This window comes from Myripristis murdjan, chromosome 10 (genome assembly GCF_902150065.1).
Source record: "Myripristis murdjan chromosome 10, fMyrMur1.1, whole genome shotgun sequence".
NCBI lineage: Eukaryota > Metazoa > Chordata > Actinopteri > Holocentriformes > Holocentridae > Myripristis > Myripristis murdjan.
Window position 1 is genome coordinate 24,667,091 of NC_043989.1, and position 27,868 is coordinate 24,694,958.

General features: G+C 42.2%; 3 protein-coding genes across 4 annotated transcripts; 2 read left to right on the forward strand and 1 right to left on the reverse strand.

Moving 5' to 3' along the window:
• Positions 1-34: 34 nt before the first annotated feature.
• On the forward strand, positions 35-10,210 carry fam199x (family with sequence similarity 199, X-linked). The gene is made up of 8 exons (XM_030061504.1): positions 35-160; positions 1,653-1,831; positions 2,469-2,688; positions 3,065-3,223; positions 4,246-4,407; positions 4,546-4,729; positions 5,135-5,238; positions 6,616-10,210. Exons 1-8 carry the CDS (start codon positions 35-37, stop codon positions 6,787-6,789), a joined length of 1,308 nt encoding a protein of 435 aa, XP_029917364.1. The 3' UTR covers positions 6,790-10,210.
• Positions 10,211-11,321: 1,111 nt separating this feature from the next.
• smim19 (small integral membrane protein 19) lies at positions 11,322-14,425 on the forward strand. The gene is made up of 3 exons (XM_030061507.1): positions 11,322-11,612; positions 11,979-12,103; positions 13,734-14,425. Exons 1-3 carry the CDS (start codon positions 11,488-11,490, stop codon positions 13,799-13,801), a joined length of 318 nt encoding a protein of 105 aa, XP_029917367.1. The 5' UTR covers positions 11,322-11,487; the 3' UTR covers positions 13,802-14,425.
• Positions 14,423-27,864, reverse strand: pld7 (phospholipase D family, member 7). 2 transcript variants are annotated; one of them, XM_030061499.1, is made up of 12 exons: positions 27,571-27,864; positions 26,909-27,016; positions 25,450-26,478; positions 24,654-24,841; positions 23,004-23,184; positions 22,780-22,894; positions 22,461-22,588; positions 21,871-22,074; positions 21,046-21,185; positions 17,825-17,990; positions 17,266-17,365; positions 14,423-16,478 (listed from the first exon to the last, which is right to left on the reverse strand). In XM_030061499.1, the coding sequence occupies exons 1-12, from the start codon at positions 27,682-27,684 to the stop codon at positions 16,276-16,278; spliced, it is 2,676 nt and encodes an 891-aa protein (XP_029917359.1). In that variant the 5' UTR covers positions 27,685-27,864; the 3' UTR covers positions 14,423-16,275. The 2 variants fall into 2 exon arrangements, with proteins under 2 accessions (XP_029917359.1, XP_029917360.1); XM_030061500.1 differs by lacking the exon at positions 27,571-27,864 and adding an exon at positions 27,382-27,538 and having other exon boundaries at positions 14,431-16,478.
• Between the last annotated feature and the right edge of the window lie 4 nt (positions 27,865-27,868).

The window sequence follows — 27,868 nt, forward strand, 5'->3', positions numbered from 1 at the left end:
TGTGCTAAGCTGCTTCGCTGCCTCTTCCGCCTTCATGTCACATGCTCCCCGCGGGAGTCTCGCGGTGACAGCTGACGTGGTGGTTAGATCATCGGTGGAAAAGAAAGGATTTGCAAATGGAGGTGGTGGCAGGAATGGTCGCTCTGTGAACGACAACAAGGTTGGTTTAAACATCTCGGTAACTTCGAAATAACCGCCTGAATGGTTTTATAAGCCGCCCAGAGACTTTATTTCGCGGAGGAAGTCAGTTGGTGTTGTTTTGAGGCTTGGTAAACGCTCCGTGCATCGGGACTATTAGCAGCTAACGACGTAAACTTGCCTCGCGGTCTCGGCGTAGCGCTTTGAGCTAAACGTCAACGTAACTGTAGCCTAGCTAAACAATGTAGCCGGGTATTATAGCAAGATAGTGTATCAACATTATACTGTGTTGCCCACAATAACAACCAGGGTTAGTTGCATGCTAAGGTAAACAAGGGGGACATCTAGTGTTGACAACTGTAATGAACTTTAGTAGTTAGCTAGCTAACGGTGCCTAGCTAGCTTATGTCACAACTAGCTAACCCAGCATAAGTTAGCTCGGTTTGTAGTGGAGAGCACTGATTGCTGATATTTTTTTTAGAAATTTCGATCTTGCACCATTTAATAACTTCTTACGCATTTCGTGAGTGGCATGACGAGACGATTAACGTTATTTGTCTGTAAAATAACTGTCGTTCATTAATATTGCCGATAATGAACGGATTTTATTATTGACATGTCAGAATACTGTCGCCCAAACCAAATCCCTCACAACCAGGGGACATATGTATCTAATGTTAATATTCGCTAACTTTGGTTACCCTAAAACGGTCTCTGTGCAGTTTTCCGTAGACTTAATCATCAGCTGAAAACGTTTTATTGAGTTCAATGTCTTTTTAGTGCTGTTATCAATATCGCCCAGTCGTTTCAGCAATGGGCAAAATGGCTGACGACCCGGATTGTTTACCTGCTTCTCCGGAAACTCACATTTGTTTTCATAATGCTTCTCAAGTTCATACCACCAAGATAAATCATGAAATCATCACTGCTGCCTTTGTTTTGAAAGAATAGTTGGAATTAACCTCCTTAAAACTAATTGTACTGTTTAAGTTGACTCACTTTAGTGAAATTGCCTGTACAGTCAGCCTTCCTTTGGGATATGGTTGCATTGTCTCCTTCAAGTGTTTTGATATTACAGCTGGTAGTGTTTTGGAAATCAAAATGTAAATAGGAAAGTGAAAAGGGAAGTATTTATTAAAAAGTGTTTCAGCATCAATAACTGATCATCAGGGTTGCATAAGTATATTCATAGGTGTCTGATTCAAGCTGGGTTACACTGTTGCCCAGGGAGTAGCTGGATCTTTTAAGTCAGCAATTACACAAAAACATACAGTGTCAACAGCTTCTTAAATGAACTGCACCATTCAGAGCTATCATAAGCGCAGCCACATTTTTGGGCTCATAATACAACTGTAATGTTTATTTGTGGCCTTTTTCACAGAAAATAAACTCTGTGTCTGAGTGTTATAGTTTACTGCCAGCAAACATCTCAGTTACAGCTTGGTATACCTTAGTCTCTGCACATGTTTGGCAAAAAATCAGTCTCTTTCATTTCATCCTTCCTTTTGTCTCAGGTCCATCGCACCATGTCTGAGTCTCTGTATGAGAAATTTTTGGCCCCTGAGGAGCCTTTCCCTCTCCTCTCCCAGAGAGCCAACCTCAGTGATGTGGGAACCCTGGATGTCAGTGACTTTGGCTGTCAGCTGTCATCTTGTCACAGAACAGATCCCCTACACCGCTTCCACAGCAATAGGTCAGTACAGTGTGTGGATGTGAATGTCTGAGGGACTGCTGTCCCACTGGCTGCTTATCACAGAACAGATCCCCTACTGTGCTGCCACAGTAAGGTACAACAGTACAGAAAACATGTGAAAGGTTTTAAAGCGTCTTTTTTGGGTAATCGTGTTAAGCTTATTGAATTTAACAAATTGCTGTGACAATGAATGAAATGAAGTTGAATTGTGCTATTAGGCATTAATGCAGTGGGTATTACTATATTTAAAGTGCATATAACTTAGTCAGATTCAACATTTTCACAAGGACAGGAAAAGGCACCTTTATGCACGGGACATCACCACTAGGGAATGTGAGACAAGCTGAGCACATGGTTTAAAAATGTAACTATACTGTGGAGTTGAATGTATTGTAATAAGTCTGTGTTTACACATTACAGTGTTGGGTGGACAGCCATTAATAAGGAAAACCTTATTTGTTGAAAGCACATTTAAATAAATAATTGCTTAAGATTTTTTTTGTATTAGCATGAATGAAACCAAATTGGAATGCATTTTTAATCTGTATGGGTAGTATGGAATCTTAAGATTATGTGTGATCTGAACAACTTTCAGAAAAATCTCACATCTTCCATGCCCACTCATCTTTTTCTCCAGGTGGAACCTGACTTCATGTGGGACCAGTGTTGCAAGCTCAGAGTGCAGTGAGGAGCTGTTCTCCTCGGTGTCTGTGGGGGACCAGGATGACTGTTACTCCCTTCTGGATGATCAGGAACTCACATCTTTAGACCTGTTTCCGGAGGGCAGCGTGTGCAGCGATGTCTCCTCCTCCATCAGCACCTATTGGGACTGGTCTGACAGCGAGTTTGAGTGGCAGGTATTTTGAGAGCCAGTCAGTTTTCCAGTCAAAAAGTGATGCCACCAGCAAAGCTTTTGCTGTCCCAGAGGGCTTGATTACATCAGTATTTTTGAATTTTAAATTATAAAATAAAATGAATTTAAAGATCTGTTACCATCAGCTACTTTCATAACTATCTAATTTGTAGAAGTGCTCTATAAGTTAAAAGAATAGCACATAAGTTATATTTGAGGATATTAAACATAAGAAGAGACGGGTGTTGTCGAGTTTAGCAGGCTGCTGAGCTGGTGCTTCTTAGGTCAGTGTCTCTTTTCTGGTTTCAGGAACATCAGTTGGGCTAAACCATCTGTGTTGTTTATCTCAATGTTAGTCTCTTATACAACTGTCCTCCCAGTTGCCAGGAAGTGACATTGCCAGTGGCAGTGATGTGCTCTCTGACATCATCCCGAGTGTGCCCAGTTCACCATGTCTGTTCTCCAAGAGGAAGGCCAAGCCCCACCCTCACCGCAACCTGGACGAGCTGCCTTGGAGTGCCATGACCAATGACGAACAGGTACACGAAGCCAGCACACCTTTCTGTAACCATGTCCCAGCATCCCGCAGTTGAAAAATGTAGTTAAGACGCTTAGGTCTGTTTAGGGAATGCCTTCATGACAAAGTTGAAATGTCCTTTTGCTTGTGCTGAAGAGTCTAAAATGTTTCAAATAGAAGCGTTTACCTGTAGCCACCTGTACAGCATCACTGAAAAAGTGTTTAAGTGTGAGGCAGTTTTTAAATGAGATGTGAGAGGTTTCCATTTTGTATTGCCTTTATTGAAAAAGCAGTCAAAGCAAATGTACTGGACCTATAAGGGACAGCAGATTCTCACATATGAGGATATTCTAGAGGTATTTTCTGAGCCGAGCATAATGAAATCCAAAGGAGAAGGATTGGACTAGCTGTACATCAGAAAGAAAATTTGGATTTTCAAAACTAAATAGGTTGTATTTTGAATATTTGAGTTTAGTACTTTATTATAGATGTGTGTTTGTGTGCTTAATGACAGGGGTATAGATCCACGGGGTTTCCACTTAGGACCTTCAAAAAAAAACTTTAGATTTGCAATTTCTTGAATGAAGTTTGGAATTATTTCAGAGTATGAGAAAAGAAGTGGAAAAACTTACTTTGGCGTTCTACAGGATAGCCCCACCTGTCTCAGTGAAATTAAAAAGCAGTTATATCCTTTAGGTTCAGTAACATCAAAGGCACTGAGGACATATTAGAGCCTCCAGTAAGAAAATGATGACTTCCTGCAGCTAGGTGCATGGCTGTGCAAGCTTATTAAATATTTGCAGTCCTTTGGCTAGTGATTTTAGATTCAGAAGCCATTCAAGGTAAACGGCTGTCGCATTATTAAAATTGCTCTTGTGTCTTAAGCCAACATTTGTATGGTTGTTTGTGCATGTTGTTACCGACAGAGGTGTCTGGTCAGCAGGCCAGGGAGATTTCTTAGCCTGTGCATCAGTCTTCAAATGTGAGCAGAGAAACTTGGACAGATTGGGGTAAAACGGTGTGTATGTGTGTTTCCAATCCCAGGTTGAGTACATCGAGTACCTGAGTCGAAAAGTCAGCACAGAGATGGGCCTGAGGGAGCAACTGGACATCATCAAGATCATCGACCCCTGCGCTCAGATCTCCCCCACCGACAGCGAGTTCATCATAGAGCTCAACTGTCTGACCGATGAGAAGCTCAAACAGGTCGGTCGGACAGGGAGTGGTGTGAAGTCACATATCAAGGCTTTAAAACTACATGAAAACCCAGATAATGATGAAAATGAAAACCAGCGATGATGAGGCTGTGCTTCAGAGTCTCACAGACCTGTTCTCTGCCGTCAGGTGCGCAGCTACATCAGAGAGCACAGCCCGAGGCAGCGGGCCAGCAGCACCAGAGAGGGCTGGAAGAGGAGCAGCCACAGCAGCGCCAGCACCAGTGGAGTCAGCGGAGCCAGCAGCAGCAATGCGAGCATGGTCAGCTCCGCCAGCTCGTCTACTGGCTCCACAGCCTCCAACTCTATAGCTGGTAAGAAACCATCTGCTCGTCTGGTAATTAAGTAGCAGCAACTGTGCCACCACCAGTGGAGCCCACAGTGATGCTGCTTCACTTTACTTTCCAGCTCAGTTGATTTGGGTTGCCAAAATAGTTGTAAAATGAGAGGGCTCTTAAATCTAAAAGGATGATCTGTTCAGGAATTTCATTAATTTATATGAATTTTATCAGATAATTGTTTACAAAAGCTTTGAAAACTTTTACTTAAACTAAAAGCTGACAATTTCCTGCATTAGTTTTATTTATTTATTTATTTTTGAAGGTCTGCCTACTTTAATACTGATTTGAGAAAATGTGCAAGCTTTCCACTATTGTTGAATTTTAAGTAATTCTCCTTGTACTTCCCCTGCTAACTGTGTGAATTGAACCTGCTGTCAGGTGGCACAGCTTCAGCCTGCAGTGGAGGCAGCGTGACCAACATCAGCCGAGCTCACAGCGACGGCAACCTGTCCAGCGCTGCAGAACGCATACGAGACTCTAAAGTAAGCAACCACTAACCGTGTGCCTTTTAAAAATAGAGATAATCTGTCGAGGGTTTAGACACCGCCCTCCGTGCTGGACTGAGTCTGCTCACTCATTATGGTGTTGGTGCTTTTCTGTCTCTTTTAATGACAAGGAATTACCCCTCTGCGTGTCCTACATTGCACATATCCTCATGCTTGTAGTTTTTCTTGTTTTCATGCTCCATATATTTAAGATTTTTGTGTGTTCTCATACATGCATTTCTACTGGTGTTCTCTCAGTAAGCTGTACTTGCTGTTATGGTACACACACTAGGATAAGCATTTTTTGCCCACTTGGTCTGATTTGTTGAGGGACATTTTGGCCTTCTTTGGAAACCATTTGCTCAGTGCCTAGCATTGAGATTGTTTTCAACTTCTCTGTCACTGCTGGAAACTGGCAGCAGGCCCCACAGAAGAGGACAGTGTTGTTTTCCCCTGCATGTCTGCCGCCTCAGGCTCCACATTCAGTTGTTTTCTCATTTCTAGCCTGGAGCTCACTGGAATGAATCCCCCACAGTGGCCCACAAAGGACAGTAGTCACATTCACATTTGAACAGGAGACAGCTCAGCAAAAATGTGTCAAATCCAAAAAGGCACATCTAATTCTCAGGGTCATTTTTTGCTACCAAATTTTTAATTTCTCATTTTGTGAATTGTGCCTTTTTGTGCCTAATTTTGACCCAGCCTCGTTCTGTACCTATGTTATTCATGTACCTCATACTTTTCATTTTGTTGTAATTAACAATTGCATCACATTTTCTACCCCTCAGCTGCCCCATTCCTAATTACTTTGACTCTTTTCTTAGTATATCCTATTACAATTTGCTGCTATGACCCAGTTTCCCCCTGGGAATCAAGAAATCCTCTCTTTATTTAATTTTTGATTGGTCAAAGAATCATTCCACCATTGCAGCCTACTCTAGTACAGTACTAATCATTGTATTTTCATCTGTGTATATGTGTACAGTCTTGGGTAAACCACAAAGTATTGAAGCCATTTATACCTTTGATTGCTTTCTTTAATATAATTCATAGGTAAGAATTGAAGGTAGAAAGGGCTGCACTTTGATCAGCAGACAACTACATTTTTTTTTTCATGGGTGTGTTGATACACAGACAAAGGAACACATTTACAAAGTGATGCAAGTGTTTCCTTCCCAGCCTCTCCCATCCTCCTCCTTTGATTGGAAACAACAGAAACTCAGCAGCATCAGCTGCGGTCTACATCTCTCTGTGAGGAACATCACTGCCTCTTTCTGATTGTGTCTTCTAAAAACTTTTCAAAACGTCACAACTGGCAGAAATCCCTCTATCACAAACATCAGTAACCCTCTCCTTTTGTTTCTGTCTTTTCAGAAGCGCTCGAAGCAGCGTAAGCTCCAGCAGAAAGCGCTGCGTAAGCGCCAGCTGAAAGAGCAGCGCCAGGCTCGCAAGGAGCGTCTGAGCGGGCTGTTCCTGAACGAGGAGGTGCTGTCGCTGCGGGTGACAGAGGAGGACGACCACGGTGACGACCTGGACGTGCTGATGTGACACCAGTGAATCAATCAGTGCTCCCTCTACGCCTGCTCTCTCACCGCCCAGCCGCCACCATGCCGCTTGCCCGTAGGCCCTGCTAGTTGTTAGAGCAAGACAGATCACTGCATGCCATAGCACTTTGAAGAGCCCAACATGTTCATCATGCAAATGACTAGCAGCTGCTAGAAGTTTCCATTAGCCTGTAACTGCAGCTATCACAGTCATCTCCATCAACGTCACCTAGACAACACTGATATTTGCCCATGATATAGCTTGTGTGCTAACGCTGAAACTAGTGTAACATTGCTAGTGCCAAGCTAGCTACTAATGCTAATGGTGCAAAAGCTAAGACACTGCTAATGCTTTGATAGTTCTCGACCTCCTTGTAGCCTATGTAGATTGCGTTTAGCTAATGCTGGCACAGCTAAGAAGCTCATAGACACAGATAATTAATTTAAACGCCATTGCTGACGGTGCAACAACATAACATCTTGTACAGCTCGCTACAGCCATCACGACGACTGCTGATATCCACTGCTGCTAATCCAGACACCACTGCTGGAAGGACAGATCAGGCACCTGAATTAAGGAGACAGGTTTGCCATTTTGTGCAGCCACTGCTCTGCAGGTACAAAAATCCTGTTACCCATGAGCTGACCGTCATCAAGGAACACTTTGGTATAAATTATTTTTGATTCTGACAAAATTGTTGTTGTAGAAACTGAATGAGAACCCCATTTGGCTTCTATGGTTGTAGGTAACTCTATATATGTGTATCTAATAAACATGCCGGCTTGTTTTCTGACCGTTATAAACGCTTTGTGAGTGAAACAAGCCCTGCAGAGTGCGAGAGAGGAAAACAAATGGCTAGAAATGCATTTAGTCATCCATCCCAGCACTTTGATGAGGCTTCGTTTGCAGTTTAGCCGCAGTGCCTGCTGGGTAGCTCTTTAACAGCCAGCAGTTCTGTTTGAGGAAATGCTAGTTGTGGTTTCTGCTGTGGCAAAGTGGATGGAAGTTGAAATAGTTTTCACTTAAAGTGCTCAGAACTCTGCTTGCCAGGGCCATTTATCTCCTTGCAATGTCAGGGATGTAATAAGACACCCTCTCCATATAAAACCTAAATCGTTCTCATATGTTAAAGTTGTTACCAAACATAGTTGTCCAAAAAAAAGAGAAGAAAATATGTTTTGTTCCTTTTTGTTTCTGCTCAGATGACAGCGGCTGTACATTGTGGCTAAAACCTCTAACACAGATACTGACATGTTAAGCCATGCGTTTGCTCATCGACAGTACTAATGGTAAAACCTGCTTCTTCTAAAAAAGCAGGGCTAACGATGCATTTTTTAAAATAAAATCTATAATTTTTCATTGGGTCAAACGTACATAAAAGGCATCCCCATGTTAGCTCCTTATGTAAAAAACAAAAACGGTTGGAAACATGGTTTTAACATGACAGTAGATGCATATGAATGCACTCCAGTGGACAAATAATGAAAAAACAAAGACTGTGGGAGATCAGTGGAAGATCAGGCTTACTGAAGCAGAGCTTGCAGGGAACAGAAGGGAGCCGGTCTTTTTCTGTGGATCTGCTGACCGTCGTGGTTCCATTTCACTCTCAAGGCTTAGAGGGAGCACTGAAGCACTGCATGTTTTCAAAACATCACCCGCACACACACACACACACACACACAACCCCACACACCATGTGCTCAGTTAACGAGCTCACATCGTTCCTCGCATACACTTATTTAAATACGGCTTATTCATGTTGTAAATAAATGGTAAATAACAATATATTTGCTTCCAAATTTTCCTCTGTAACAAAAGTTTGAAATTACAATTATAAGTCCTTTTTTTTTGTCCTTGACTTGTGTATATATATTACCATGACAGGGTAGTGAACTAATTGATTGTTAAAGCTATGTATTGCCCACAAAAAGTGCTGTTAATCACCGTCGTTTGTCATTATTTTGAGTAGTTTTATCCATTGAACTTGGCCTCACCACAGGTTGAAGTGTGCTCGCTGTCTTGACCGGTTTTTAAAGCCCCGGTCTGGACTCGGACTTTGTTTCTCTCAACTGGCTCTCCATGATTGAGTTCTTCATAATGTTTTGCAGACAAAAGGTGGTTACTTTTGTGAGGTTTTAAACGGTTTGACCACCAGTTGAAAGCATTATCTCAAGTCTTACTAGAATTAATCACACAACTTTCCCTTTGTTTTCTCTGTTTCATCCGTTTGGTGTGTGTGTTTAAAAGAGATTTGAGGTTCATTCAACATAACCTTTTTTTTTTTTTTTCATTTATAGATTTTTTTTTTTGTCCTTGCAAAAAGAAAAAAACAGCAAGGAACATTGCTCTTTCTGTCTGTATACAGTATGGCTGCTGGCAGGTTTAGGCTCTAAAATTGAACCGGCGGCATCTTCATGTGAAACTAAGCCTTTAATGCATTTATCAGAAAAGTGTGTTGGTGGTGCTGCATTTAAAAACAGCATCAAATCATTGGACAATGTCAAAGAGAGCTGAAAGCCGAGTTGAGGACCTGTCAGCTGTCATGTTTTCAGATGTGTTAGAATTAACTGAGATATTGTGTTTGTGTGTGTTTGTCTCTCTTGAGATATTTTTTGTTGTCTTTTTCTACCTACCCTGTAAAACCCCCTCTTGTTCTCTGCTGTGACACTAAACCACTGCAGTTACTGGCCTAAAATCCTGCTTTACTTTCTCATACTTTGTCTGTGTAATGGACTTTGGCTCCTTTTTTTCTTTTTCTTTTTTCTTCTTCTGTATAGTTATTGATTACAATGCAATTATGAGGATAAAAGCAGCTTTATGTATTCAGTAGCGATGAATTAGTAAAACTCTATTTTGAAAGATAAGCGCATTTTGAAGAAAAGGATAAAACGCTGCAGTGCGATGCAACAATGCTAATTGTGTAAATATGGCACCATTTTATTAAGTCTCTAAATCACTGTCTCAGGTGATTAATAGAGACCCAGAAGTGGCTGGTAAGATGCATTAAAAAGATGAATGGTATCAACATTTTATTGATTAAAATGATGAAAGTTCATTTTGTGTAAACAGTGATATTTGGCAGGAAACAGCACTCCACATTATTAGCAGTCCTGTTAATAGAACTGTTTTACTGCAGCCACTTTTGGAGACAATGGGAATTTACATGGGGTACACAGTATTTCTCCATAATGCATTTGTTCTGTAAAGTCTGCGGTAGCGGCCTCGTCCCACATGGGAACCCAGATGCCTCCTGCGGGGATTATTAATCAGTGTTGCCTGTACTCTTTGTCACCATGGCATTTAAACTTGGACAAACTGCTCACTGGTTGAAGCATTTTGAACACCTCAGACACCATGCTGGACTGCAGATACAATGCATTGTAAACTTTACAAAATAAATTGAATAAAATGATGTTGCATCCTGCCCTTTGGTTCTTTCATTGGTGCTCTTGTTTGCAAAAGCATCAAGAATTTCAAAGCAGAGCAAAGTCTAAAAGCAGCATACATCAGCCCTATAGACTCCATATAGGGCCCAGGTTGAAAAATACTGAAATTATCCTTCAATTACATTTACTTTTATTGACATTTAGGGACCTTTAATTACTTTGAGTTGCATTTTGTTACTTTTAGTTCCAATTAGTTACTTTAAATTACATTTAGTAAGTTTTAGTTGCATTTATCTGTTCATCTATTGTTGAATTTAGTTACTATTGAAACAGTTACTTTTAGTTACATCAAGCTTTTGGATACATCTAACTTTCATTCACATCCAGTTCCTTTTAGTTACTTTTAGTTGGACAACAGCCTAGAAACCACATGCAAATGCCTTAGAAAACACTCAATAATACCTGGCAACCACCTAGTGCACTGTCAACCCCCAGGCACACACTAGCAAAAACCTAAAGTATCAGTCGAGCAATCAAAAACAAACTCTCTAGCAACCATGTAATATACTCTAGCAACCACTTAGCAATGCCCTAGCAACCATGTTGTGCACCTTGTCAACCACAAAATACACCCTAGCAACCACCATGCGCAATCAACCAAGACATACTGTAGCAACCACTTAACATTACCTTCACAAACACTTAGTAACATAAAATTACCTACCAATTACCTAGTAACACCTTGGCAACCACTTAGTACAGCTAGTACTAGTAGTACAACACCAGAAGACATCTCAGCAGCAAGCTGGTGCTCCGTCAATCAACCACCAAGACACAGTAGCAACCAATTACAGTATTAACAGACTAGCAACCACTTAGCAACACCCTAACAATCACTGCGTAGTACCTTAGTACCTTTAAAAAGCAAGTACATTATGTCTAAATATGTGCATTAATCCCACATAATCTTTCTGTATAACACAAAACCACAGGATTTAAATCATAGTGGAAGTGGAGTGGTGTACTTTCATCGACAGGGGGCAGTAGTAGGACGTCGATGCATCTGCACTGCCAAAAATTTAATTCACATTCACACTCCATTCCAGTTGGTGGCGATAAAGCACCACGACGTTTGCCAACCGCCATAAAACACAAGAAGAAGAAGAAGAAGAAGAAGAAGAAGAAACGGGCGAAAATACACAACAAGAGCCGACATCGCTCGGATACCAAAGCTGTGACTGTAGCTAGCTGCTTTCATAAGTCAGCTAATTTCCGTCGTACAGTCACACATTTGGTTTCCGGACACTGACTAGCAATGGGTGGTCGGGGGAACGAGCCTGAGACTTTAGACTACTCGGTGCATGAAGCCTGGAACGAGGCCACTAATGTCTACTTGCTGGTCATCCTGGTTAGCTTCGGCCTGCTCATGTATGCCAGAAAGTAAGCAATGTTTACCTCTTTATTTGACCCTGCATGTGATAACTTTACATGCCACTGTAGCGCTGCGTGTGCAGTGTGTGTGTGTGTGTGTGTGTGTGTGTGTGTGTGTGTGTGTGTGTTGTTGTGTCCCGTCCTCAGCCTGCCGTTGCTTTTCTCTCACACTGATAGACACCAGGTTCCATTTAAAAATCCTCAGTACAGCGTTTCCTTGTCTATCTGACAAACGCATATCCAGTACGGCTCTACACGGTGTGTAAAGAATAATGAGGGTTGTCTGGCAAATTCGGCAAAAAAATAATCCACCAGGCGCATTTATTTGTAACTAAAATGAGTTTTCAGTCGTTATCCCCTGTTCTCTCCGTCCAGAAACAAGAGGAAGATCATGCGTATCTTCGCTCTGCCTCCCGCCGCCGGCAGCAGCCCAGAGCCAAACTTCTACGACAGCCTGCAGAAGGTCCGCCTGCGGCAGCAGCTGGAGATGTACTCTCTGGGTGAGTGAGGCCCGCAGCTCACACCGCTGGGTGACGGGATGTCTTTATGACACTGTTGTCCATGTAACCAAAGTGATCAACTCAAGGCCTCCACATACCTGGCAGGGTTGGGGTTACTGATCACTCTGACCAGCAGCCAAATGAAAATCACATATTAATTTTATAACGATATGGAGGAAAGTAAGACAGAGGTGCTGTAATCAACAATATTGCTTTTTAATCTGATAAATGACAGTTATTGTTATTGAAATGTTAAAAAATAATTTTCTATCAGCTAATTGATTAATTGACAGTGGTTTCAGCACTGCCATAACTATGTTGTTTTGAAATGGTCTACTTTAAATTGTAATTTTTTGTCATTGTATGTACACAGATATTTCCATAAGTAATTGGACAGTGACACAGTATTCATATTTTGCCATTATACACCACCACAGTGGATTTGAAATGGAATATTCAAGACATGATTGAAGTGCACACTTTCAGTATGTTTTGGGTCATTGTCCATCTGCACTGTGAAGCGCTGTCCTATCAGCTTTGTGGCATTTGGCTGAATGTGAGCAGATAGTATAGCCCGATAAACATCAGAATTCATCCTGCTACTGCCATCAGCAGTCACATCATCAATATACACCAGTGACCCTGTTCCACTGGCAGTCATACATGCCCATGCCATAATACTGCCTCCACCATGCTGGACAGATGATGTGCTCTGCTTTGGGTCCTGAGCTGCTCCTTTCATTTTCCACACTTTTCTCTTCCCATCATTCTAGTACAAGTTTATCTTAATTTCATCTGTCCATAGACCTTTTCCAGAATTGGGCAGGCTTTTTTAGATGTTTTTTGCAAAGCGTAATCTGGCCTTCCTGCTCCTGAGTAGTACCAGTGGTTTGCACTTTGCTGTAAACCCTCTGTATTTATTTTCTCACAAATGTCTCGACTGTAGATTCGGACAATGATACTCCTACCTCCTCCAGAGTGTTTTGAATTCCCTACATGTTGTGAATGAGTTTTTCTTCACCAAGGAAAGAATTATTTGGTCATCCACTTTAGATATCTTCTGTGGTCTTCCAGGCCTTTTGGTGTTACTGGGCTTACCAGTGCGTTCCTGCTTTTTCAGGATATACCACACCTTGATTTGACTAATCCTAAAGTTGTTGCTATCTGTCTGATAGACTTTTTCTTTTTGAGCCTAATGTTAGCCTCCCTCATCTGCATAGACACCTCTTTGGATTGTATGTTGAAGGTTCTGATAAACAGCTACCAAATGCAAACACTTGGAATGAAATCCAGACCTTTTATTTTCTTATCATGGAATAACTGGGAATAAGGTCACACCTAGACATGGAACTGCTTTTTAGTCTAATGAGTCTAATAATGAGTGTCTAATGACTTTTGGGCCTCTGAAAATGGGATGACAGTGTATAAAGCTGGCTCTCATTTCTTAAGCAGTTAATGCCAAATTTTTGTTCAACCACTTAAAGCTGAAAGTCTGCAAAACTATGACTATTGTGTCAGTCCAAATACTTATGGACCTAACTGTATCTATAGATTTATTATTTTTAAAGATGTTGTCTTGTCTTGGGTTTGGTTTGTGATAAATCATTTTGCCCTCCTGCCTTGTTTCCAGCCAGGAAATTTGAGCAGCAGCAGCAGCAGCAGGGCCAAGCTGAGAGTGTGCAGCTCTCCATGGAGTGACACCAGGAAGCCTCTGACCCCTGTCTGTCAGAGTCAACACTGCCACCTCTGAAAGCCTTCTCCCCCCTGGGTATGAAAGCACCTGGGATGGCTGTTTTTATTGGCTAGGGCCCAGAGAAAGACACCATACTTCTTCCAGTTGTTTCTGTTGGACTCCATGAGTAGAAGTTTGTTTGGGTGCCTTCCGTTGTCTTTCCTTCTTCATCACTCCTGGAGCAGGTCTGGACCAGGGAGGCCTGAGAGTCTGGCACCTTGCCGGCTGCCATCTCACACCCGCAGTAGTGTTGTCCGCCAGGAGTGAACTGATGTCATCTGTGGCTGCCACTGTGACATTTTCAATGTAATGTGGGGAAAATGATGAAAACTTGACCACAAATTCCACAAGATAATCTCAACACAACACTAGTTTTCTTTTTACCATCTGATCTGATTTGTTTTATATTTATTTTTTGTACATGGTAAAATCTGTTGTTTTTATGGACTGTTGCCATATGATTTTCATGCCATTATTGATGACTGATAGTGTTGCTATTGTCAGGTGGTTGTTTTGGGTAGTGTGTTCACTGTTTCGTGTTTGTTTCAAGTCTTAACTGTGAAAATAAAGAACCAAATACCAAACAGTGATTTACTTTGTGGGGTGTTTATTCATTCTTTGATCATGATAACTTGGAGAATGATCAATGATGGAACCACAAAGAATATTTTACACCACAACAGTACTTAATTGGGGTTTCCCTTTGAGTGTGCCCTGTGGGACCAGTAATTAGTGCTTGTTCACAGCACCAAGAAGAAAGGACACTGTCATAAAACAATGTAACAGGAGGATGCTGGATTTTTGTTTTCTCATTGTGGCCCCTATTTTATCAGCAACTAGTGCAGTGCCCATGCAAAACATGCCTGTTCGGAATAGACCGTTTGCTTGGCCTCTGGTGTTACTGTTTGCAGCTTTCTAGAAAACCGCTCATCCAAACAACTTTACCATCAACAGTGTACTTCCCCAGGTCCTCAGAAACACAGCCACCAAGAGTGAAGGCGATCAGATGAACAGTTGCCAAGATAATCTAAGGTCAGACAGAGATTCCTTCCATTTTAGTTAAATTTATGCTGTAAACGTCTCTCTCTAGGAGGTAACTTAGCGAAGGAAAGATGGAGACAAGTGGATGGGGAAATAGTCACAGCTCCTGCATTTGAACGTCACAAATGAGATGCCAGTAAATTTCTTCTCATAAGATTTTCCAAGTCACGTGTACCTAAGTTAAATTAACTAAGATGAAGGGGATGGGCATTATTAAACACAAACTTGACAGTGGGTGTAACACATCCTCAGAGAAGTTCCCTGTCCCACAGTTATGAGGTCTCCGTTTGGAAGTTTAGCTTGCAGAAGTGACACCACCTCAAGTATTCTCAGAGAAGTAAAAAACACAAGCATGATGCACTGCTACTGAAGTTCCAGGCAACGCCAAAGGCACAGAATTATTGATACATTCTGAATTCATAAGGCGAAAGTGAAAAGCTTTGCTTCAACTCTTAGAGAGTGGCCAAGAAAATCAACTTGAATATGCACACTCTTACTTCACCAAAGGGTTAACTGATCAAAGCGACAGTTCACCCAAAATACATAGTGCATTAGTCTAACCATCCAGAAGGTTTCTGTGTGATTCGGTGAGGTTTCCTGTCTGTTTTCCTTCACCCCAATAACGTGGGGCTAGATAGGTGTTCTTTTGTGGGGTTTTGTGGAGAACTATTTCCTGCCAAAGAACACCTGCATCTGTCACTGCTTTTGTAAAGAGCCGTTGCTGTTGACTTTATCACATGTAACTTATGATGGCTTAAACGTAACCTAACAATACCCATTCAGCCCCACTGTAATGGAGTGAAGGGAGACAGACTGGAAACCTCAACAAATCACACAAAAACTATGTGGACAGATAGACTGCACTAGGGGTAAATGGGAAAATAACTTTTTGTATTTTGGGTGAGCTGTTTTTTCATCTGTTTTTATATTGATAGACATTCAAAAACAACTCACTTGTGAGTTAGCTGTCATTCAATAATAGTAAACAAACTAATAAGGCCATAGGATATGGAAATCATAGGGAACGTTCCTACACAAGAGACTGGTAAAGCTTGGCATTGACACTTCGGGAACAATATACAAAATGCTCCAGGCATAGAACAGTATTTGTCAAACTGTACAGACCATTCTCCCTCATTGATAGCACAAATTCAAATGCCATTAAGTCTCAGTGTAAGAGAACAGAAAACAATCAAAGTAAACATGTATACAAACTGCAAAATATAAAAACGCAAATATATACAGCAAAATAACAGCCACAGCCGTACAAAAGCGCACTGAAACATTAAATGAACACTGTACGGCAAGCCAACTCTCCATGTGCGCAAATCAAGTTCAAGTGGTTGCAATAAGCGAGATGCTCGTCTGCAATATGATGTGATCGACTAAATGAAACCCGTCAGTGATGGTGACGAGAGCAGACGTCCACGTCACTGTCAGACAGTGTGCGGGCGTACTGGGAGTTCCAGTCTCTCAGGAAGAGCTCCTCTACCTGGCTCTGCAGAGTTACCTGGCCGCTGCCAACCACCGTGCCAGTCTGGTTCACCACCAAGCCCACACCAGCTGTCTGGGTGAAGTAGTTCTCCGACCAGTTGGACGTCCCTGTGGACACAATAACACACACATATGAGTCAGTTTATGGAAGTTTAATGTCAGCTCCAGTGTCTGATCCAAAGATCTGATGAAGACAAAGCAGCAGCAGCAGACACCTGCTCACCATTTTCAATCTTACAAAAACTCATGGATGTATGAAGGAGTATGTGATACTGTGAAATTTTCGCTCTATCCTAATGAGTTAAAGCTTGTGGTTAAAATTATACGACAATTATCTCGACATTTAAAAAGGCCAGTGGCAATCTAGTTGAGCTGATAATTACAGTGCTTATATATTTTCCCTCAGAACCTACTGGAATGAAACCTTCACACATCTGAAATGTAGTGGAGGTATTTTATAGTGCAGCCAGATAAACTACTCACGGCAGAGTAGTTCACCTTCTCAAGCTTTGGAAATGTTTTTAAGGCAGTGTGTGTGACATGGTAGAGGGGATAATATTACACAAAGGACTAAACCTTCTAAATGCTGCCAGCCCCTTTCTAAAACCATATGCTCAGTGGTTCAATGTAATGTTTTCACAGTGCATCCTAATGTGGATGTTATTGATTGAAGAACCAAAACAGTAGAAGTTTTTTTCACAGCAGTCATTCTGACATGAAACAGCACGTAAACATGTTGCTAATGACGTTAATTAAGGTTCTCTTCCATTTCGACCTAACACAGCCAGGGTTGTGGAAAGGCTCTGGTACATTTAAATGGAACAGAACCTTAATTAACTTTTATTTATCTTCATGTCAAACCAGTTCAAGCACTGAGTAAGTAGAGAAATGTTACCTATATAGACCACCCTGTCTGTCACCATGTACTTGGCATGATTGACTCGTGCAAATGGAATCTTGCTCTGGGCCGATGTTGAAGGCACCACAAACACGTTCTGCACAAACACACAATCAGCAGGTTATTGCAATGGAAGGTAAGACAATCACAATCCTCAATTCACTAACTGTTGTCATTTTATTGTCTGTTGTCTGTTTATTGTCTTTAGTGGAAATTGCATTGCCTGTGGAAACAGAACATGCTACTGTGAGTGCACTGTAGAAATTAACACAGAGCCTGAGTATTAATAGTAAGAAAAAAATGCCCTGTGTTGATGTTGCCTGTTTCAGCTGTTTGATATTTAGTTAACATTATTTGTGCATGTCAACAGTTCAGACAAGCTCAGATTGCTCTAAAACAAACCAGACTAATCCTTCTCAGTTTGTTTGGAATTAAACTGATTTTTTGTTTTTAACTATATTGGTGACTTTTAATCAGTTGTATGTTGCAGGTAGGCCTGTGTACTCATGGAAAGCCGGTCAGAGTGACTTCCAAAAAAATAAAACATCCAACGTACCACACTGATGTCACATGCCAGTGGAGGTCTGTTGAGCACCAACAGGGACTGCAGGAAGATGAACATGGAGGCCGGCGAGTGCTGCCAGCAGCTGACCAGCAGCCTAACCTCCACTCCTCTGGTGCAGGCTGCAGAGCGCAGGGCAGAGTCGATGGCAGGCCAGAACCTGACGGCAGGAAACCAAAACAGCTCATTACATCAAAGCCTTCAGCAGCTCATGCTTCCTATGACACAACAATAACAACCATGTAATGATTTCGACAGGCAGCCACCTGGGGCAGCTGAGGGAAACAGAATCAAGCAGAGGAAAAAACTGTTATGGGAATTCAGATTTCACTCTATGTATATGATTTCTTTCATAAAGACAGTTTGAAATGTGTTTTTATTTCACTATTATATCCCCAATATAACAATGTCAGGGTTCTTAAGGATCCTGGACCGGCTGACCAATAAATCAGGCCGATATCTGGTATTTTAAGATAATGGCATTGACCGATGCCTGTGCTCACAAGGCCAATATCTAAAATTACGTTTAAATAAGTATAGCTCAGCTCTACTTAAAGAAACAGAGACAGTGCACATTTTTAATTTCAAATAGTTTTATGCTCAAGTGAATAATGAGTTATCATTAAATAAATGTTCATAGTAAAAACAAAAACAAAAAAAAAAAAAAAAAAAAACAAAGATGCTGCTTACTTATTTTATTTATGTTTACAAATTTACATTCTCTGTCAGAAATAAGGAGATGCTGCAGTCTTCTGACAAATGCTGATAAGTGCACTGGAACTTTTTCTGATTACTTGTGGACTTACTTTTTTATTATTATTATTATTTAAAATGAATATACTGCAGACATCAACAGTGTTAAATAAATGCTCTTTTCAGTTCAGCAATTTTGAGTCTCATTTGTTATTATTAAACTGTTGTATATTGTTCCGACCTGCTTCAAATCCACCACCATCGTGCCGGTACCAAAACACTGCACCCCAGCATGTCTCAATGACTACCGCCCAGTGGCACTCACCCCCATCATCTCCAAGTGCCTGGAGCAGCTGGTTCTGGCACATCTCAAATCCTGCCTGCCACCCACCCTGGATCCCCACCAGTTTGCCTACCGCAAGAACAGGAGTACAGAGGAAGCAGTCTCCACAGCGCTGCACTCTGTCCTCTCACACCTGGACAATAATAACACATATGCCAGAATGCTGTTCATAGACTTCAGTTCAGCATTCAACACTATCATCCCGTCAAAGTTGGTAACCAAACTGGCAGATATGGGCATCACAGCGCCCATCTGCAACTGGTTACTGGACTTTTTGACCAACAGGCTGCAACACGTCAGGTTAGACCACCACTGATCCTCCACTCTCATCATGAACACTGGCGTACCACAAGGCTGCGTGTTGAGTCCGTTCCTCTACTCCCTCTTCACCCACGACTGCAAACCTGTACATGGCTCCAACGCCATCATCAAGTTTGCAGATGACACCACCGTGATTGGCCTCATCAAGGACAACGATGAGTCGGCCTACAGGGAGGAGGTGGATCGCCTGGCTGCATGGTGCGAGGACAACAACCTGACACTCAACACCTCAAAAACCAAGGAGCTCATAGTGGATTTCAGGAAGAATGCTGTCACTCATCCACCCATCCACATCAACGGTGTGACAGTGGAGCGTGTGACCAGCTTCAAATTCCTGGGGATCCACATCTCACAGGACCTCTCCTGGACGACTAACTGCTCCAGCCTGGTCAAGAAGGCTCACCAGCGCCTCTTCTTCTTGAGGACTCTGAAGAAAAACCACCTCTCTTCAGATATCCTGGTGAACTTCTACCGTGGTACCATCGAGAGCATCCTTACCAATTGTATCACAGTCTGGTACGGGAACTGCTCTGTCTCTGACCGGAAGGCGTTGCAGAGGGTGGTGAAAACCGCCCAGCCATCGCCGGAGCTTCACTTCCTGCCATTGACAGCATCTACAGGAAGCGTTGTCTCAGGAGAGCAGCTAACATTGCAAAGGACTCCTACCACCCAGCACACAGTCTGTTTGCCCTCCTGCCCTCTGGGAGGCACTACAGGAGTCTCCGGACAAGAACCACCAGATTCAGGAACAGCTTCTTCCCCACAGCTGTCTCCTTGCTGAACACTGTCCCCCCAGGCCCCCGCCCCCTCTCGCTCCCACAAACCAACTCCCCCATCCCTCCACCCCTCCAGGAGGTGAGCTGAACTGGTCTAGTTACCCACTACTTTCCACTACTGGACATACTGTACCAGACTTATTACCCACTACTTCCTTGCACTACTGTACATACTGTAACTGTACCGGACTTATTATCCACTACTTCCTTGCCCCACACAATACCTCTCTGCACTCATGTACATACTGCAATCATCAAGATCTGTGTAAATCATATAATCTAATATGATAATAATATAAATCTCAACTGCATATTTTTCAACCTGTTTATTCTGTACATACCTGTAGCATTATATATTATTCATTTCATACCTGCACTTTACAGCAACAGTTATTTATTAATTTGCACTATGTGTGTGTGTGTATATATATATATATATATATATATATATATATATATATATGTTTATCATATAATGTGTATATACTGTACATTTGTATTTAATACACTGCTAAGCATTTCTGGTTGGATGCTAACTGCATTTCGTTGTTCTGTACTTGTGAAATGTGCAATGACAATAAAGTTGAATCTAATCTAATCTAATCTATTTTATCGAATGGCAAAACAAAAACCAAAAACAGCATTATACGTCAGCCATCAGCCACCCTGCTCTCTAGGTATTGGCATTAGCCTTTGAAAAACCAATATGGGTCGACCACTATCTGAGAAGTGAACACATTAAAACAAATACAGTTTATTCAGATCTTTTCAGCTTTGCTGTGCACATTAATGAGCCCTAGAGGAAGAGTCTTGTTGATTTTGGTTAGCCCATCACCTTTCCTCTAGCAACACTCAAGTCAAACTTGTCCTTTAAAGGATATACACTCAACCTGTAAGGCTACTGTCAGCCATCTGCAACTGTTCATTCAATAAAAACTTTTAACTAATATACATCCATTTACATATCTGCACACAATCAAAAACAGAATAATACTGGACCTTTAATACGTGACCCCCACTGAAGGTAATTATGGTTTGAGCTAGTCTTAAATACTGTGTGTGAGTTGGGTGAAGGCAGTCACCTGGGTGGCTCTATGAACTGAGAGAGAGGAAGATAGTCCATAACAGAGATGTAAATGAATTTCTGGGCATCTTCGATGACTGACAGGATGGAGGAGAGGTCGTCTGTGCGTCCCCGGGCTGAGATCTGTGGAGGGGCACTCTGGAACCACACAGACAAAAATAGGCAAATTTGCATCATGAGAACTTGGGAGAAGACCGGACCACAACTGGCTACACTCACTGTGTCAAAACAATAGTTCATGTACCATCTGAAAACCGTTTTCAGGGAACTCAACTTGAAATGGTTTTATGGGTAATTTTTTTCCTCATGAGAACAGTGAAAATGCCAAAATGCCATACTAAGACATGGGACAGAGTCAGTGGACAGCATCAGGATATCTGCTAGTTTCAGAGAGCAAAATTGAAAGTGAGTTGATATAGGAGTATAAATTTACCCATCGTGCATCGAGTCATGAGTGATAGCAGTATTTTCCATGTACTGCATGTACGAGTGATATGGACAGTACTTACTGTAAGGATTCTGTATGTAAAGAACAGATTTCTGTCACACTGACTGACTAAATTCACATTCAGGCTGAAACACATTTATGTTCAGTCACATCATGTTCATTCAGATGAAGCTTGAGGCTATCTATTATCAAGTCCCTAGTAGGAATATGAACACATTCTATTCACATGATCAGAACTTACATTTTGTCAACGTCTTTGATGGACATTGTACAATAGACAAAAGGGTCTTAAATAACATACCAGTTTGTCCAAAAAGCCAGGGAACCAGTTCCACCAGATAAAAAAAGGATTTTGAAGAGCAGCACTGAACTTACAGAGAGGTAGACATGTGCTGGCACTCCATTGAACTTCAGACGCAGGGGATGCTGGGAGCTGGACAGGGCAGAAAGGCGAGCAGGCCAGTAGGGGGGCAGAGAACCGTTCTTCCTTCCTCCAATGTCCCAGTATACCCCGAAGATTCGAGCTGCATCCTGAGCCAGGCAGCTGCAGTCTTCAATGGCGAGACCAACCTCCTTCACCTTGATGGATCAAACATAAGGAAGTGCATGTCACTTCTGTCAGGGTTTAACAGTGAACAACAGAAACACAAACCAACAGAAAATAACTAGCACAGAGTACAGATAATCAGTCACCTTTTTGTCTTTAATCTAGACTTTGGAACAATCAGACAATATGTTTTGTCTGTAGAGCGGAAAGTTAAACTGTAGCATGACAGTTGAAAGCTATGTAATAGAAGACAAAGCCAAACCAGGCCTCTGACCAAACCAATAACTACTTAGAAAAAAATCAATTCTCATGGTCACCTGGAGGCTAGTGTGAGACGATTTAAATAGTTTCATTTTCTGACTTTTGAAGGCAAAAGGTAAAGCGTGGCACTGTAAATATACTTAACATTAAACCATACCTGGCTCAGAGAGCGCCAGTCCATGTTAGCACTACCCACATAGAAATGCTTTTGGTCCACCACCCACAATTTGGTGTGGATGATCCCTCCTGTTACAGCTTGCAAATCTATCTCTCGGATCTCCGCACCTGAAACACAATGAAAGGTGAACCCAGAGAGCTTTAACCCCTCAGAAAACTTCTTGTTCAAGATGTAACACAATAGAAGTTGAAGCTAACCCCTAGCCCTAACCGGGCACCTTTGCCCAGTGTCAGCTCCAGTCCCAGTGATAAATGTGAACTTGATACCCTGATACCTTGACACCCTGAGTCTGTTGTACCTGTGGCTGCCAGATTTTCCGTGTCTTGAGTTGAGGTCTGGGGTGCGTTGACGGCAATCTGAAGTTTCACACCTTTGGATTCAAGTTGCATCAGCTGATCAAACACTTTTCTTCCCTAAAAATATGTAGAAATGACATCATACATTTTAGGTGTTTACAAACCACGGAGATTAAATGACTGTATAAAACTACATGTCAAAAGCCAGCCATGCCACTGCACTGACCTGAGAGTCAGTGGGCTCAGTGAGTTCCAGATCGGTGGCTCGGAGCGTGAAGTAGAAGGCGGCAATGTGGACTGAGCTGTTGGCCTCACCCAGCAGACTGAGCCAACTGTCTGAGATGCTCGGTAGGGATGGGGGATCAGATTCATAAAGTCCCACAGGAATGGTCTCCACCAGACGCACTCTAAATGGAGGAGAGGGCAACTCAGAATATAGCATCCACACAGCACATTCAATCCAAGCAACACCCTGAGAGTACAAACACAGTCCAGGTTTTTAAAGGACCATACCATTGATTCTGCGTGTTTACAACTATGAAATGTATATGCTTCATGTTGCTGCTAATCTTTTCCAAAAGCCAGCAATCATTATTTTACAACTCTCCAAGGCTACCTTTTATCCAGCCATTGGTTTCCATTCATTCCACTATGATGAGAAAATTAACTTTCAAATATTTCAAACTTTCTTTTAACTTTTAACTAACTTTTCAAACATTTGCATTACATAACCAATTATCAGTTCCATGGTTTATGAATGACATTGACTTTGTCAGCCACAGAAGCAGAACATTATAAAATCCAAAATTCCTGCTAAAAATGAAGGGACTTTGATTATATTTGCTGTAAAATCTTTAGTACCCCAGCATGATTTGCAAAATGGTTTGCTGCGATGTAATGTGGTAATGTGGGTAAACTGCAGTAAAGGGGCCAAACATTCAAACTCACTGGTATAGTCCTTTAAGAAGTCTATCTGATTAATTGTGAACAACTACAGTGTGTGCGTAACAATCTTGATATAACAGTGTCAAAAAGCAGGCACACTTTTCATTTTCAATGTCTTAAATGTGCTTGTTTTCTCGTCACTCAATCAAAGAGTGTGTGTCTGGATTCAATCACCATTACACAAATCCTGGACCAACTGGGATGTCTGAGCAGGGAAAGTGAGTGACTAACACTCTCCCCTCTCTCTGCAACTAGCAGCTTGGCATCAAACCGCCCAACTACAGCAGCTGGCAGTGGTTCTACTGGTCAGCTCCCAGATTTGAATGTGTAGAAATGAATGAATGTGAAGTGGGGTATGACTGCATGCATGCTCAGGCAACAGTTCATCCACATAGAGTTGAATCAAGTTCAAGTGGACTTGTTTGTAGATTCTTGAAGATGTTTCACTTCTCATCCAATAGGTTTCTTGAAGAAGAACTGAAGAAGCTTCTTAGATGAGAGGTGAAACATCTTCAAGAATCTAAAAAAAAAAAAAAAGAACCTACACAAACAGGCCCTGTATAAAAGTATAATATCCACTGAGGCTGAAAAACATTTTTTCAATATCCTACTACATAATAAATTGTACTCTAAAGCAGGAGAGAGATTGGAATGTACTGTGTGTGGTTTTTAAGAAGAGGGGTTAGTGTTACGCTAACAAATTCTGCCTCCAATTTCTCTAAAACCAAACCCCTGACAAATAGTTTGGGTTTTTCCCCCACTGGTGCTGTGAAGGACTCTGTGTTCATGATAAATTGCACACTCCTAAAAAAACAACTAATATTCTGTTAACAGACTGGTGGATTCCATATCCTCTAATCTGTATAACATTGACACACTCTGAATAACAAAACAGATGGGCTTTGGTGACACTTAATTCATAGTTTCTCACCGACAATCTGAGCTACAAGGCTCTGGTATTAAACCAAAGCCTTCCAGCCAGTGCAGCTCCAGCTGAGCCATGAGGTGGGCCACAGACATGGGGAGCCCGTAGTGCCAAACGTGCTGACCAAACCCCCCAATAAGAAGCAAGGTGGTGGGCAGGAGGCAGAAGAGGGCAAAACTGGCGCATGCCGAGCCCTAAAAAGTGGGTGAAGCAGAAGATGTTTTAGCTTTATCAAGAGAAGGGGCAAAACGACACCACCACAAACTGACAAGAGACTGGGAAACACTTCAGGACTATTTTGCATTCCAAAGCTGTTACAGCAGGGCGTGGTGAACTGTGTGTATATGACTGACTATTGCTGTTGCTAGGAGTGACACAAACCAATATTATGGACTAGGGCTGGGTGTTACAGACAGCATCAAATACTATACTATCTTTGTCTGAATACCTTGATATCAATATTATGACATTACTGTAACGATGACAACTGGTTCTTTCTTAAGACAGTTACATACAAAATAATTTTGCTAAAAACCATTAGTAATGTGGATATGAAGACCAAACAGGTGGAGGCAAATAACATAACTAATAAAACTCTAATAATGTTCAGAAAAAATGCATCCCTTTGGTGTAATACATCCTTTAAAACCAGAAAAAGACTACACTTATGCCATATCATGATATTATAATATCAGAAATCTCAGGCAACATCTATTCTCATGAAACAATATTGATATAACAATCACCAACACTATTGTGACATTAAAAGAATTTATGAACCAAATAGAAAAACACAACTCACCTTTGCTGACTGGCTTGATTTGGCTTTGGGTCGCCTGTTTGCTCCTGCAGGTGAGGTGGATTTGTCGATATCAGTGCTTTTCTCTGGAGGACTGGAGGACTGTGTCGGTGCACTCGCCTTCTCCTGAAACTCTTGGTGATGGACCTTCACTCCCTCTGATTCGCAGACACTTCCCGAATCAGACTTTTCAACTGCCACATCATCTGCATACTGAGCATCCGATGCAATGTCAGATCCATCATCCTCTTCAAGTGCAAGGTGAGACTGTACCGGCTCTGTCTCCCATGGAGGCTCTTCATCCAAAATAGACTTCACCAGGCTGAGCTTCTCCTCATCTTCGTGACCCGCCTCTTCAGACTCTGACCTGCCAGCATCACCTGTGTCACTGAGACCACTCCTGCTTTCCACCTCAACCCGCCACTTCTCCACTGTGTGTTTCAGTGACGTCTGGCTAAGGAAGTCTTCATGTGATAAGTGGCTTATGGGGCTGTCTTGAGTGATGTGAACTTCGTTTTCTGAGGACTGTTCCTCTTGCTGTCCTGTTCTCAGGGCAGGCCTGGGGCTCACGGCCAAAAGATGGTGCTCCACAAACTCCGAACCCTCTGTCCAACTGGAACTCTTGGGTGTGGAAGCCAGGGAGCTGTGGACTGGCACAGCAGGTTGTTCTGTGCTGCTGAGGGAATAGGGGGCTTCAAAGCCAAGTTTGGGGAGACGGGTTGTTGGGAGAGGAAGTGCTGTTTCTCTGATGCCGGGAAGTTTCGACTTCGAAACATCCACACTTCCACTGCTAACTTTCTCTGGAGGTGAAACTGCATGGCTGAGGGCATCTTTTTTGGGAAGAGGCAGCTCTGTGCTCTGGCTGCTGCCGGTGGCTCGTTTTTTGGTCGAAGTGCTTTGGAAAGTAGGGATTCGCGAGACAGGTGTCTTCCCGCTTTTGCGGCTCAAGTCATCCTTCTCTTCAAGTTCTTTTTTGGCGCTTTCCTCTTCAGGTCTGATACGATCCAACAGGACACTGCAGGACTTCATTTCCTGAGAAAAAGATGAATACTTTTTGTTTGTCTCACACCTATAAGCCTGTTAAGATATATTTTGCCCTGTGCAGCCTCATAGCAATCACCTGAACAAAGTGCTGCTAGGTGATATATAATGCTGCAATGTGACTAACACTTTTTAACTGCACTGAATCTGGTGCAACTTCTGTTGTGTTGGATGTAAGGTCTCTGTAAGTCTGTCATTATGGCTCACTATGAGGTAAATGAGATCTAGCCACTCCCACACCAGCATGCAAATGTTTCCTGTTGATTATACACTACTGTACAAACACATAACATTACATAGCCTGGAGGAAAAACAAACAAAAACCTGCCACACAAATACATTGTTGTGCCTGTACATGACGCCATCTGCACATGAAGGGCTTCTGTGTTTACACTCCATGCCAATGACAATGCAGTCCTACCGCTGAGCTCATGTCATCAGCAACTTCCTCCTCCAGCTGAGGTGGGGGACTCTCGTCTCTCTCCATCACTTGGCTCCGTACAGACTCAGCGTCCGACTCATCTGTCTCCTAGGAGGATCAGATCATTCACATTATTAGTAACAGCAGAAAAAACACAGTCTATAGATGATAAAGCATCTTAGGTAACGGAGCTCCACGTTGCGACTGAAAACTTGAGGAAAATGTGGAGGTATCACCGCATAATGAGCATGGTTTAACCAGCAAATACTTCTGCGAAGTTGTTTACATGAAAATACATCCTCAATGCTTTCAATAAGCAAAACTTCCCATGGTGTCTAACGTTATAGTGTTACCTTGCTGGGTGATAAGTTAGCACCAGTTGGCTGGACGCACTGGTTCACCTTCACGATAAAAATGGGCACACTTTTATTCGCTACACAAATGTTCAGAATATTGTAAGTGTTTTAAGTTACCTTGCTTTAGATGTAGCGACGATGATGCGGCTAATTGCAAGCTGTTTTCAATGCACTGTCCTCCAGTCTTTTCCTCTGCCCTCCGCTACGGTTAGCAAGCTAACGCTAGCGAGCAAGCTACGTGGCTGTGAGATGTTCAGTACAGTGGAGGAAGAGGAGGCGGAAAAGCTTAGCAATAAAAATACCCACCTCCACTAACGCAGCTCTACCATGGAGGCGTCTGGACCTTCTGCTTACCACTGGCGCCTCGTCCTCTGCAGGCTTCACGTAAACAGATTTCCTCGACCTTAACACCATTGGCATCCTCGGCTATTTTGCAACAGCTTTTCAAACGCGAAATTAACGGTCGAAATGTAACGTATGATTATTTTAATTGACTAAGTCACACAACGGCCCCTACTAATTGACAAGCCAATAATTAACCGTGTATGCATTGTGCAACTTGTTAGTATAGCGAAATTACCAGTCGCACCTGCTCTTTTGGTTT